This window comes from Myotis davidii, unplaced genomic scaffold (genome assembly GCF_000327345.1).
Source record: "Myotis davidii unplaced genomic scaffold, ASM32734v1 scaffold604, whole genome shotgun sequence".
NCBI classification, from domain to species: Eukaryota; Metazoa; Chordata; class Mammalia; order Chiroptera; family Vespertilionidae; genus Myotis; species Myotis davidii.
The window spans coordinates 363,172-377,743 of NW_006294875.1; the positions used below are offsets into that span (position 1 = coordinate 363,172).

At 38.9% G+C, this 14,572-nt stretch overlaps 1 protein-coding gene across 2 annotated transcripts in view; it reads left to right on the top strand.

The window, feature by feature from the left end:
* The window catches only part of REPS2 (RALBP1 associated Eps domain containing 2), a 186,547-nt gene that overhangs the window by 57,025 nt on the left and 114,950 nt on the right, over positions 1–14,572 (top strand). The window contains exons 3-5 of one of the 2 annotated variants that reach the window (XM_006769434.2): positions 1,303–1,451; positions 4,944–5,070; positions 11,919–12,004. In XM_006769434.2, the coding sequence (XP_006769497.1) occupies positions 1,323–1,451; positions 4,944–5,070; positions 11,919–12,004 (342 nt within the window). In that variant the 5' untranslated portion in view covers positions 1,303–1,322. The remainder of the gene's footprint in view (positions 1–1,302; positions 1,452–4,943; positions 5,071–11,918; positions 12,005–14,572) is intronic. The other variant, XM_006769435.2, reaches the window with a different exon arrangement.

Genomic DNA, 14,572 nt, shown 5'->3' on the forward strand with positions numbered 1-14,572 from the left:
TTCTTCCTTTGAAATATACCACAAGTGAAAACATACATTTAGCCTCCAGTGCTTAAAGCAACATAGCTCTCTTTGAAAGAGTCTTGCTTTAATTTTCCAGATTGGTTATCCTATTTAAGTCTCTTGGGCCCTTGGCTGATCGATCACACAGGGATTTGTCAAATTGCCTACTTCTTTGAATTAAGTGTGGACATAGCAACTAAAAATAAACATGATGTGGATATTAGAGAACCAGGGACCTTCTTTGCCTGGGGACTAGGATACTTGCTTGCTGTTGCTAAGATGTTTTCTGGCTTTAGCACAGCATCAATCATTGGAAGTGCAGCTGTGTTTTTGGAATAGCGAGCTGATAGAAGCGCAAAGGCACACTGAGTATTATCCTGAACAGTAGATACAGATGCAAATCATTATGCGTAATTCACAATATTATCCCCATTTTTAGAGTTGTTTGTGTTGTGTAATTTGCTGTGCTGAGAACTAGAAATGTGCCAAAGCATTATTTCTGTTTTCAGAATAGTTTTGTCAGATTTGAAAGATAAGTAAATATATCAGTTACATTTCAGGTCTTTGTAGCATTGTGAGTGTGGCTAATGGTTTTGACAGTAGGATCTGGCTGAACATTGGGCTAATTGCTTTAACTTGATACCATTTTCCTTATTCCATTATGAAAAGACAACTGGAGATTGAATGTGAAAGTTCATTGAGGAATAACATAGGATAAGTAACTGTTCTGTAGGGCAGCAGCACTGGGCACTAGTAAAGAGCCAGCTCTGCCACAGATGAGCTGTGTGGTCATGGGGATGTTAGTTAGCACTTCAAATGATTGATGTCTATTTCCACATCTATAAGTGAAGGCTAATGAATGATAGTCTTACCTTATTGAGTTGTTGTGAGGATTAAATGAGCTAATATTTGCACATCTTAATACAGTGTCTGGTATATAATAAGTGCTATATAATTTTTGCCTGCTACCATTTGTCACTTATTTATATAATATCACATCCTTTTTCCTTGGTGCCGAAATAAAGGCTGAAGTGGGAGATGAGTCCAAACCCTGAATTAGGTCTAGGAAGACTTGAGGGCATTTAAAAATGTTAAGCCAAAATACTTTGGTAAAACTGGTAGCATTTTTCTATCTTGACACTATTATAGGAGTCCTTATTGTGTTGAAATAAAAATTTAATCTATATTTAGTGCTCTGGAAATTTTCCTCAAAAGTGATTCATCTTTTGGAGAGTGAGTTCCCTTTCCTCAGTTCTAAAATAAAGTCTCACTTGAGCTTCTCTGATTCTGGTCCTAAAGAATTGCCGCTGCCTCGATTTATGATGTCAAAGACGGACAGTGACATACGATTTGGGAACTCGGCTGAGCTGCATGGAACTAAGACTCAAATTCCATATTTAATCTCGGAAAAAAATACCTTCAAAAGAATGGATGATGAGGATAAACAGGTAAACAATCTGTTCGGGCATGTCCATTTGACTGACCATGAAACCTCACGTAGCAGTGCCTCTTATCTGCTGTCAAGCTTCCAGCAAATCTCACCATCTGGGTTACAATTACAGACTTGGAAGTGAGCCAATGAAATTTCCTTGTATCAAGAAATAGAGGCCAATGCATAGGAATTATCATGAGCCACCCATGGGGCCTTTAGAGCCTACATTAATGTAGAATTGTGTCCAAAGTAAGGCCACCGATTTAGCGCACTCATTTGATTAATCTACTTCCAAATGAGTTTTTTGAAATGTAACTTTTAGGAGTTTTCCAAGAAAGTCTGGAGGAAAGGTTTCTCTGGCTAGATATGTTTGGAGAATGCTGCTTCGTATCCTATTTTGGGAGGAAGACTAAATCCTTAGTCTTGGAGATTCATAGTGCACATTAGCACATTAAATGCCCTGAGAAGTCCTGCAATAAAGGCACCCGGAGATCTGTATTTATTAAACTTCTTTCACCAGGGCATCTTTTTTTGGGAGCATGCTTGGAATGCATCTTGGGAACTACTGTCATTGCACATTAGCAAGTTAGGAATAAGAATAGGGAGGATGGGCTTTTAAAATTAGACCACTAATTATAATAGTCAGATGATGATTGGTAGGGGCAAAAGTATAAAATGCCGGAAGAGTGAGCCCATCAAGAAGAAGTAAATGGTCTTAACACATTAGTAAACCCTGAAGTCATCAAGGTACTGCTCATACTTTTACTAAAGATATTGAATCATGCAGACAAGTAAATTATATTCAATATAATATCTTCTATAAGGCAAAGAAATTTGTTATGTTTTTAGGAAGATGAAACATATATATATATATATATATACATACACACATATATTTTTTTTGTTAAACCTCACCTGAGGATATTCTCCCATTGAGTTTTTTAAGAGAGATTGGGAGGGAGGGGGAGAGACACACAGAGAGAAACATCAATGTGAGAGAGACACATCGATTGGTTGCCTCCCACATGAACCCTAATCAGGGCCAGGAATTAAGCCTGCAATTAAGGTACATGCCCTTGATGAATCAAACCTGGGACCCTTCAGTCTGCTGGATGATGCTCTATCCACTGAGCAACTGGTCAGGGCAAAAATTATTTTAAAATGCGGTGAAATTAAAGTTGGAGAACTAATTTATATGGCTCACCTTAATAATGCTGGATATCTGAAGTCTTACTGCAGAAGTTTTATACTTATCTATATATATAAAAGCCTAAGTGTCCGTCTGACCATCTGACTGGTAGCTATGATGTGCACTGACCACTAGGGGGCAGAAGCACAATGCAGGAGCTTCCATGGCGTGCACTGGCCATTTAAAAATAAATGGCACCACAGACTTGGCGCCAACAAACCAACACTTGGCTTCCCCCGAGTGGGACACAGGCCTCGCTACCACCCTGGGGCGACAGCCCACCAAATCGCAGCCAGTGCTGCCAAGACCCCATGGTGCAAAATGTGGCCCACAGCTCAGCCCAGCCCAGAAATGGTGGCCGTGGGTGCCGGGTAATGACATCACGTAGCAATGCCCGGCTTCCTCTCCCTAGCAATGACTAGCCTCCTTACAGTTTCTTCAGTCCAGGAACACGACTTGCTTTATAACTAGGTGCAAACATTTTACACTTTAACCAATGTTTGTGAAGCGTTTTCAAGTGTCTCATCTCATTTGATCCTCACAGAAGTCCTGGAGTAGGTAGATAGGAGACTTGATGGAATCCTATTTTCTTTTCATTAGCTGGAAAACGGAGATTTAGAAAGTTTAGAAACTTGACCCGACTAAAAAGAAGAAATGGTGGACCTTGAAAATGACTTCAGGTTTTCTCACTGTGAAGCATATAGTCAAACACTGCTGTAGTTAAATATCTTACCCTTTGTTCTCCCTGAGTGATTTTTAATAATTTGCTTTGTGTTGATATTTACTGCTGTGTTGCTGACAATTACCTGAAAGAGAAGTTGGGGTGCTTCACTGGGCTGGAAAAAGTTTAGCTAAATCAGAAAGCAGGCCTAATTAAGCAAGATATATATATATGGCTAAGTTGACTCACACATGCGCGATGCATGTAAAGCTCTCGCTGGCACCAGTTGCATGCTCATGTTTCAACCTATCACTATTGATTGTGAATTTGGTTGACACTTCTATTATAGAGAAAGGGCGAATAGCGATATTAAAATATTTCTTCTAATTAATATCCTTTCAATGTGCATGAATCTGTGCACCAGAACACCAGTAGTTTTATATTTAAGTGAGGTGTAGCATGTTCTTCAAGGATATATATATATAAAAAGGAGCATAGGGATCTTCAGTTACCACTCTTTGGCATGCTTTCCTATCAGCATTTGGAGAGGAATGATGGTTCACTACTCCAGGATGGTTGGTGCCCTGGGAAATTTCTGGACCCATCCCCTGGCTGCGTGAGTAAGGACACATCCTTTTGGCTGGGTTTATGCTAGGCCAGTGATGGCGAACCTATGACACGCATAGGCACGCGAACTCATTTTTTTGGTTGATTTTTCTTTGTTAAATGGCATTTAAATATATAAAATAAATATCAAAAATATAGCTCAGAAGGCTCGCCATCACTGTGCTAGGCCCATCCAATCTGCTCACAGTTCAAAGCAAATATTCTTTTATTTTTCTTGAAGAAAAGTATTAATCAGTATTTCAGATTGAATTTTTTAGACTAATAGCAACTATATAGTGCCTGTGTTGATAAAAATCACTGTTTCTTTGATACTTGGGCACTCTGAAATTACCACTCTGTTAGCATTAAAAAAATACCGAGGAGGAAACCCAGTATCAGAGTAAGGTTGATTTTCTTGTCTAGGGTCCAACATCAGGTTCACATTTGAATTGAGATTCTAATTGTAACATGTTTAAGGCTCCATCCTAGTGTTTACGAGTGGGCTAGTCAGAGTGGTTCACCCATAATTAACTATTTTGTAATCTCTCGATGTAAAATAAAAAAAAACCTGCCATTTTACTTGGCATAGTAAACTCTAAGAATATTTAGCATTACGCATTTAAAATATTTTAATAGCCACATTTGCTGGAAGACTTGATGAGTGTAAATCCAGAAAGAAAGGGCCTTTATTAATGAATGAAAATTGAATCTATCCACAAAGAGGTCAAAATTGGGGAGTATGAATGTTATTTCTTGTGATGATCAGTGTCTTTTATTTTCCAAAGGAAAATATTATTGGAATAACTGAAAGTGTTCCAGGCTTGTTTTAATAATTTAGGTACCTGAGTACTGGTGAGACTTTATTCTCTGGGAGACTTTTGAATCCTCAGACACTGATTTTTAACCCAGCCGAATTTTTGAGAAAACATTTCCTCCATTTGTTAAATCAACTGGCTCACCAGCAGTAGAGCTGTGTTATGCTTCATAACTGCAGCTCAGAGTGCCAGGCTTCTCCAGTGATTGCTTCTGAACTCTGCTCTGATTCTTTGAAGCAGGAAACACAGTCTCCTACGATGTCACCCCTCGCCTCCCCTCCTTCTTCTCCGCCTCATTACCAGAGGGTGCCCTTGAGCCATGGCTACAGCAAACTGCGGAGCAGCACGGAGCAGATGCATCCAGGTAAGAGGCAATCTGCAGGCCAGCTGTCCCAGGCAAGGTCTTGGAGACTCCTTAATCTATCAGGCAGCAATGCTGCCAGCTGCTGAATCTCCGGACTTAATTACCTCTGTCTTTGGAAACATGGCTCAATTTAATTTTATCCTCTCAAGCAAGGTTTAAAAAAATAAAATGAAATATATCTTAGTAATGCCTTGTCTCCCATCCTACAAACTTTAGACTTGTAAACAACGATTTAGATGATTTAATCTCTCATATACAGATTTCATCATACAGGAAAGTGGCATATTAAGGGGTTGTGTTGTTTTGGAAATGTTATTCTTTCCTGCAAACATACCAAACATATTTATATAAGAACTGCTTTTATGGAATGACTTAAGAATATAACACTGCAAATGCAAAAGAGTTGATTCAACTGTTAAAGACTGATCACATAAATGGAATTATTTAGCTCTTGTGTTTGGGAGTAAGAATAAAGGAAATGATAGGGAAAGCATTTTGCTGAGAAGTACGTAGAGTGTCCATTGTGGGGTTGCCTGCTTGCTCACATTCAGGCTGTGCTGGCCATGCTATTGGTAAAATCTGTTAGTTGGTTCTAAGAATGACTTGCAGAGTTGGCTGCCTAGGAGCAGTGCTAAACTCCATAAATTCACTGCAGCAGCTTGTCCTCCTGGGGCTCAGACTCCTAGTTTAAGATATGACCAATTAAAGGTATTCTAGAATTGGATACCCATAATCCCCCTTTTTATTTTGTGGACTATGGCTGAAAATGACCCAGTTTCTGCAGGCTTTTGCTGCATTGAAAATAGTGGTGACTTCTAGAGGGATACAGATATAAAATGTGTGCTATCCTGGACTAGAGAGAGGCTGTAATCTTGCAGAAAGAAGCAGGTATAGCATAATGGAAAAATTTTTTGATTGGAATCAGAAGGTGTGGGTTTATGTGACTAGCTATGTGACCTTGGGCAAGCCATTTAACTGCTCTGAAGCATGGTTTCTTTTCTTTTAAAGTGGAGTATCTTGTAGGGGTATTGTAAGGTTTAGTGAGAACGTGAGTATAAAATCTGATTAGAAATTAAGTCCTTTGCAAATGCAAGATGATATTGTAACAGGAAATCACTCTCCTGGAACTCGAATTTCCTACTGATGTCTGCAACAAAATGGGGTTGAGAATTCATTTTCTTCTTACAGTCCAGTTCCCCTCCTGCCTGATTTCCCTGTTTTTAGAAGTGGGTTTTTAAAAATTCCTAATCTTATTTGGGCTTGGAAGTTGGAGTCCTGTGCCTAGCATGGTGCCTGATTTTTGATTTTCATTTCGCAGGTGAGTCATTTTTGTTCAGTGTATCACCACGTTCCACCCTATCTTTTTTGATATTCCCCAAAAACCTTGTCTGTACTCGCTTTATTTCATGGCCCGTTCTCTCCCCTTCCCATTCAAATTGGGCTTTTGTTCCTCCAGTGGCAAGGAGATAACCTCCTTCTCTCCATCTTTCTTGACTCTTAGCAGCCTCTGTCAAGGTTGTTCATGCCTTTATGCTTTTTAAAAATGTTTTTATTTTTATTTTTTATTATTAGTTAAGGTATTACAAATGTGTCCTCATCCCCCCCATTAACCCCCAACCTCCGCCCCGCACACTCCTGCTCCCATCCCCCTGTTGTCTATGTCCATTGGTTTGGCTTGTATGCACGTATACAAATCCTTCGGTTGATCTCTTCCCCATACCCCGCCCTCCCCTACTTTCCTTCTGGGGATTGATAGCCTGATCGCTGTTTCTGTCTTTGGGTCTGTCCCTTTTCATCAGTCTATGTTGTTCTCTATAATCCGCAAATGGGTGAGATCATGTGGTATTTATCTTTCTCTGACTGGCTTATAAAAATATGTTTTTAAAAAGAGTGAGGTAAAAATTACATATGATAAAATTCACACATTTAAAATACTCAGTTTGAGTTTTAACAAATGGTTATACCCATGTAACCACCATCTGGATCAAGAATAGAACATTTCCATCACCTCAGAGATGCCCCTTTCCAGTCACTCTCTGTTCCCTAGTGCAAGCACTGTTCTGATTTTTATCACCATAGATTAGTTTTGTCTTTTCTAGAACTTCATATAAATATGATCATATTTAATGACTATACTCTTGTTTGTCTGCAGTCTTTCCCTCAGCATAGTGGTTGAGATTCATCCATATTGTTTATATCAGTAGCTTGTTCCTATTTATTACTCAGTAGTGTTCCATCACATGAACGGATCACAGGTTGATGAGCCATTGTCCTGTTGATGGACATTTGGGTTGTTTCCAGTGTTTGGTTGTTATGAATATGAGTGTGACATATGTTGTAATTTCCCTGGCACCTAGGAGTAGAATTGCTAGACTTAGGGTAGATCTATGATAAAGTACCAAAGAATTTTCCGAAGTGGTTGTATACATCCCACTGGCAGTGTATGAGAGAGCTCCTTGAAAGCAATTGGTATTCTCAGCGGTTTCTTTTTCTTCAGTGTTTTTAATTTTAGTCATTCTGTTAGATGTGAAGTAAATATTTTTTGTGGTCATTCCCTTTATTCTTGAAACATTTTTTCTAAGTTTCTGTTATCCCTACCTGGTTTTTCTCCTACATTATGATCCTTAGACTGATGAGCTGCTCTTCTAGAGGGTTCTTCTTTGTGCAGCTGACCCATAAAGAGGAATCTGAGTGAACAGTCTCCTGTTTCTCAAGGAGTTGAGTTTCCTGGGTCTAGGCACCAATTAGGAGGCTGTTAGGGTTCTGTAGCTAGGAACAAGGTCATTCATAAATAAAATGTTTACAGGTATTTCTAAATAGACTTCCTCATCTACGTAAGTCAAAGGAAGGGAGAATTTTTCTATCTGCAGCTTGGGTCCATCTTGTGATTTTTGCTTCTAATTGATACTATTCACATCAAAGCTTGTTAATTCCTGTTTTTATAGTGTTGGTGGATTTCCCCCCAAAGGATTTTCTTTACTTATTTGCTTCCTTTTTTTGTTACATATCTTTATGTCAAGAAGTAAGAGAAGATCACATGTCTTCCTTCTCTCTCTCCCCACGTTTTCAGAACTCAATTTCTCCAACCCATTTGATGGACTCGGGATTCTCCTTCCTATTTTTGTACTCCATCTTACCTTTGGTCTACCAGCGGTCGCCAACCTTTCAGACCTCGCAGACCACCAGTTGGCAACCGCTGGTCTGGACAGTAGCATATCTAATACCTGTTAAACCTTAGCGACTCTGGTACTAAGTAATCCAGAGTTATTTTTATTTATTTTTTTAAAAAATATATTTTATTGATTTTTTACAGAGAGGAAGGGAGAGATGTGCCCGCAACCCAGGTACATGCCCTTGACCAGAATCGAACCCGGGACCCTTCAGTCCACAGGCCGACGCTCTATCCACTGAGCCAAACCGGTTTTGGCCAGAGTTATTTTTAGTTTCCACCTTTTCAGAAAGGAGTTTTGCTACTGGCATAATTTTCTTGTAATACATTTTCTGGGATAATTTCCCTGTTCAGTATTCTGCCATGATTCCTGGCTGGTGGGACATGTATTGAGTATGCTTTAAATCAGAATGAGCATCATCAGACCAGTCTGGAATTCAGAGCCCCTCTTCAGCTTCTCTCCTGGGCTCCTGTTAGTTTCACTTGCTGGATATAGCTGTAGCTAATGCTCATTGCGTAAGACTTATGTGCCAGGCATCATGCCGAGGTCTTTATGTGCATTCTATTCTTCTTACCACAACCCTCAGAGGCATATAATGCTATCTATATTGTAAAAATGATGTTTAAATCATAGTAATACATGTATATAGTTAAATAATATTTACATGCCTATAGTAAATACAACTATTCTTCCCACTGAACTTGTTTCTGATCTCCAGAGGCAACTACTTTCAACTCTTTCACTTGTTTCTTCTGATATCTAATGTGTTATCTCAAAATCAATATGTCTGTTCTGCTTTTATTTATACCTATTATTCTGATGTATTAATTCTAGGTATTTACTCACTTATGAGCATGAGCTGTGATGTTTGTTTCCTGGCCCTAAAAGTAGACTTGGTGGGCCTACAGTTCTCATTTCTGTCCATTTCCAGCCTATGTGACTATGGGTATTTCACTTTTCTGGGCTTCAGTTTCCTTTATCTGTGAAATAGAATAATCTCTGCCTCAGAGGTTTGCTTTGTGGATCAAATGAGAAATGTAAACATCTGTGCCTACCAGTTTCTGGCACATTGTAGGTGCTCAAATGTTCCCTAGTATTTTCTTTTGTGTTTTTTAGAATCTGGTATTCGTTTTATTTGTGAAATTCTTAAGTATTCTTGAAAGTCACCTCCAGGTCACCATTCATTGGGTTGACTGCAGATGTAGAGTCTTTATTGTGAAGTTACTAATGTCACTTCTAGTTTGACATGTACTGTTCTAGTTTGACATTGAATCTCCGATTGATGAGATCTTTAGGGTTTGTTTTATATTCCTATTCTTGGAGAAAAATGGAACTTCTAGTTCCTCATTAAACCTCTTGTAAGGGGATCTAAGAATTAATATATATATTTTGCATTGAGTTCCATGTCTTGTGTTTTATTTGGGAGGAAGGAGAGTAGAATTCAGATCCAGTTGTGGAATGAGACAGCAGTCAGACCAATTATGGCCTGAATATCAGCTGTGGTGCTGATAGAACTGATCAGAGCATGAGTCTTAGATTTGTGACTGCATGGGTGGGCTTCAGACATCTTTCTAGTCACAGGCAGGTGTGGCTAATCCAGGCTTCCCACAGGAGTAGGAAGAGAAAATCTGCCCTCTAGGCTCTCCAAAAATGATCCTCCATGTGGCTGAGTCTTCATTCGGCTTATTGATGAGCTAGGTCTGTCTCTTCCAAGGGAAAAAGGTCCATGTAGGTAAAGGAGTGGAGTTATGGTCCAGATGTCCTCCCCCAAACGGTTCCCTCCTAGGCAATAGAAGCTCCCTCTTTCTGGGGGGAACCAGAACCATGTAGGATCAACTTCCCAGGGAAAGCTTATGACCATTAGTATCCCAACTATGATACAGTTTACTGTCATCCAAACCTTCTGGCATTAAGAGTTTAATTTGGTGTTTCATCAAAGTGAAATGATCTTAAAAATCTTTCTCAACACCTGTCTACCAGCTGAGATTTATTTTTAAGATCTGGATTATGTGCTTCCTGTTTATGTTTCTTTTGCAATTTTTATATTTTTAATAATTCTTAGTAGAGTCTGAAAATACACTAAATGATTTGCTAGGCAATGATTTTGATATGTTAATGTGTTTTATTCTGTTATAATCTTGTGTTCCAGTTTCTTGGATGAAACACAATAAGCAGATGTGAGCCGAGGAGTTGTTTGTTATTCTTGATGTGCTGTTATTATACCTTCTTTGTTTTAAAAAGATCACACTGTGCTAAAGGTGCTGCACTAATAGGCTGCTCTGCTCTCTCTGCCTAATTTTACTTATAAGGAAACTACAGAAAGAAAGCATTTTACTTCTTTACATACTTCCAAAAGCTCGAACTGTTAACCCACACATATCAGAAATGGTTTCATCTTGGGTGATAATTTCTCTTTTCTATTAGAGCTGCATACTACCTGGTTATGTTTAACTGTTTTTCTGCCCTATTGGCAAGGTCATTAAGTGTTCTGGAAATAAAAGGAGTAAAAAAAGTGTTCATTTTTTGTGGCTTAAAAAACCTTCTTTTAAAGATAACAAAATTAGTTTTAGTTTGGTTATCAAATGATAAAATAATAAATATAAAATACATTTATTCTTAGTAAAAGGAAATAAAAAATAAAATACATTTTTTTTGTATTTTTCTCAACTTGGTTTCACATTCTTTCCAAAAAGGAAAAGAAGATAGTGCTATTTATTTCTCAAAAACAAACAAACAAAATAAATGATAATATTGAGCTTTAGTATTCAAAATGGATATTAAAGAACTGTGGTACATCTACCCAATGGAATACTATGCTGCGGTGAAAAAGAAGGAATTCTTGCCATTTGCAACAGCATGGATGGAACTGGAGAGCATTATGCTAAGTGAAATAAGCCAGTCAGAGAAAGATAAATATCACATGATCTCACTCATTTGTGGAATATAGAGAACAACATAGGCTGATGAACAGGGACAGATCCAGAGATGGAGAAACAGTGATCAAACTGTCAATCCCCAGAGGGAAAGTAGGGGAGGGTGGGGGTAAGGGGAAGAGATCAATTAAAGGACTTGTATGCATACATATAAGCCAAACCAATGGACACAGACAACGGGGGGATGACAGCATGAGTGTGTGTGTGTGGGGGGGAGGTTGGGGGTTAATGGGAGGATAAGGACACATTTGTAATACCTTAACCAATAAGGAAATTAAAGATTAAAACAAAATACAATAACAAAATGCATATACATTTACTTCTTTGTAGGGGTGGAGGGTAGGGAGAGGGGAATGAATGGAAGACTTTTAAATAGGAGGGTATATATAGAATTTACCTATCTCAAGAATTTGAACATTTATAACATGGCACTTTTCTAATGACTCATTGTTTTCTATCCTGATTAAGGTTCTTACCATTTCACCCCTACAATTTATTCCTAATCTTAACCTGATGTAAATATTGTCCTGCCTTATCATACATTGGTTGGATATCCTTAGATTGTTCAGTTAAATTGCACCCAGGGGCACCAAGGTTTGTTGGTCCTAGATTGCCCTATGTACATAAACCCTGATTCCTTTGATAATTCTACCCTTAAAAGCAGACACTGTATCGGTTGGAATGTGAAGTCATAATTCTTGGGTGGAATTTTTGTGTACCATGATGACTTTCGCTCCGGTTTCAGCTCCTTATGAAGCTAGACAGCCTGAGGGACCCTCATCGGGGAACCAAGGAACCAAGCCGCCTCGGCATCAGGCTTCCCTCATCCGGGTAAGAGATGTTGTGGGATTATGCCAATGGGAGACTTTGGGGATATGGTTTTTTGATGGGTCCTCTTTTTTTTTTTTTGCAAGGAAGATATAAAACTGCCCCCCCTCATGCATAGATTGTACTTCTTGTTCTGTTGCTTGTATATTTTCCTAAATCTTTTTTTATTATATATGTTTCTGACTGTATCTACTCCAGGCTGGTTCCTGGTCATTTGATTGTCTAAAATGCCCTTCCACCATCATCTACTTAATCATTAGGTACATTTTTCAGGAGAGCTTTACTTTTCCCAAAACAGCCTGTTGTATCTATGCCTTATTTATTCTTTATTATCATTCATCCAGTGTGTAGTTAGGTGTTGCCCATTTGTTTTGTGCCTCTAATTACATTGCAAGCTTTTGGAAGGCAGAGGTAGTCCTTCTGTATTCTCCCTCAGTGCCTAGTTCAATGCTGTTTGGAGAGCAGTTATCTTATAAGTGGCAGCAACTACTCTTTCTCATATTTAATTGATACAAAAGAAATATTATGGTAGAAACACAGTGATATTTCAGTTTTTCCTGGCTACACCATTGCTTAGAACATTTCAGCTCCCCTTTCTTTCTCCAGTGTTTTCCCTTGGATAAAGAACTCTTTTTTTTCTGTGTCTGCCACTGTTTTCTTGTGTATTATCTCTGAGTCCTGTGCTGGGGAAGTCATATTCTCAACAAAGGGTGTGTGTGTGCATGTGTGTGTGTATGAGAGAAGTTATGAAAAAACTTGGTTCACTGTTTGACCCTAAAGACAAGAGGAAGTAGGGTGATTTGTATAACGTTTCAATTGTCCAAGTTAGGAAGAGGATCATTTATGTGCAGGCAGATCTACTCAAAATAGCAGGGTGGTGTCAGATACTCCCATAAGGAAGTGGGCTGGTGTCTGGACCAAAATAGACAAAGCTAAGGAAGATCGTGGTGTTCACTGAATACCCACTGGGAATGGGCACTGTTAGGCATGGTACAGAACTTTATCTTCTAAGGTGATAGTACTCTGTGTACAAAGAACTTCCTTTTTAAAAAAATTTTATTGTTGAACGTATTACATATGTCCCCTTTTCCCCCCATTGACCTTCCTTAGCTCACCCCCCACCCCATACAAAGAACTTTCTTAAATACAATAATTTAGCCATAAGCAGGGTACTTATATTTAGTGTTCCTTGCCACTACAATATCTAGGTGCTATTATATCTGTTATTATAGATGAGTTAACTGACTGAGTGAGGTTAAGTAATGGGTCTAAGGTTATATTCATAATTCCTAAGTAGCAGAACCAGAATTTGAACCCAGGCCTGCCTAATGTCAAAACCTGCACTTTAAAATACTTTGCTATATATTAGAGTCCCATGTTAGAAGGAGGCTAGGTTCTAAAGTTTCTGCATAAATAAATGTTGGGTGTAGTGAAAAAATATTCCTGAAAATACCTTATTGGTACCACATTGGAGAGCCAAAATGCCATTCCCCCCAAGATCCCATAGAACTCAATTTTACCCTGGAGTTAGAACAGACAGCTGTTTCTTCAGATAAGCCCCAGATGTAGCAGTTGGCTGTGTTTAGAGGTCCTGTGGTACAAAAATACGTGTCTTTAAACAGTAGAATTACATCTACGGTGAAGTGATGGTTACATTAGGAAAGGTATAGGAGGGACTAGGGTTCATCTAAAAAATGCCCAGGGTGTGGCTGTGCATGTTTATGCAGAGTATATTCTAGCACCATGGAGACCAAATTCTTAACAGTTAGAATGACGGTCAAACAGGCAGTAAGTCATGAACTTTGTAGGTAAGATGGGGCTCGCCAGGCCTTCTACTTGGCCCCCTGGATGGGATGGCCATGAGGTCTAGCTTGAATTGATGTTCTGTGACTTCTCTTCAAAACTCTAGGTCCATTTTTCTGCTGATAAAAATGCATCCTGGGCATTTCACTCAACTAATGTTTACTAAACACCTATTATGTGCTAAGTACAGTGTTGAGAGTACAAAAATGAGGTATAACACTCCCATTCTCTGCCTTCATGAAGTTTATAGGCAATTGGAGGAGATGGCAATTAATCAAACCATCATAGTGTGATGTGAATGGAAATTAAACTGTGCTTTGAGGGTTAAAAGTGGCAGGGGGGCGGTTATGACCTAACCTTGGCAGGCAGGGGGTGATCAAGGAAGGCTTCCAGCAGTGAGTAACATTTGAGTTGAAATGAGAATGATTTATGGGTGGTAAGCAGGTGGAGGGGTAGGATTGGAGGAAGAAGGAAATAAGATAGAGGGAACTGCACACATATTTTCTATGCTTAACATTTTATACACATCATCTCTTTCACTGTTCACAGCTATTTTATGAAGTAATTCCTGTTATTATTCCATTTTTCAGCTGCTAAAACCTGAGGCTTAAAAGACCTTATTTAATTTACTCAAGGTTGCAGCCAGGAAGTGGTAGGGCTGGAGGTCAAACACTGGACATGCTTCCTTAGTCTCTGGCTCAGGAACCGGATGGTTGGTGATGTCATCTGTAAGCTAAGAGGCCTTGGATGAAAAACTGGTGTTGGGAG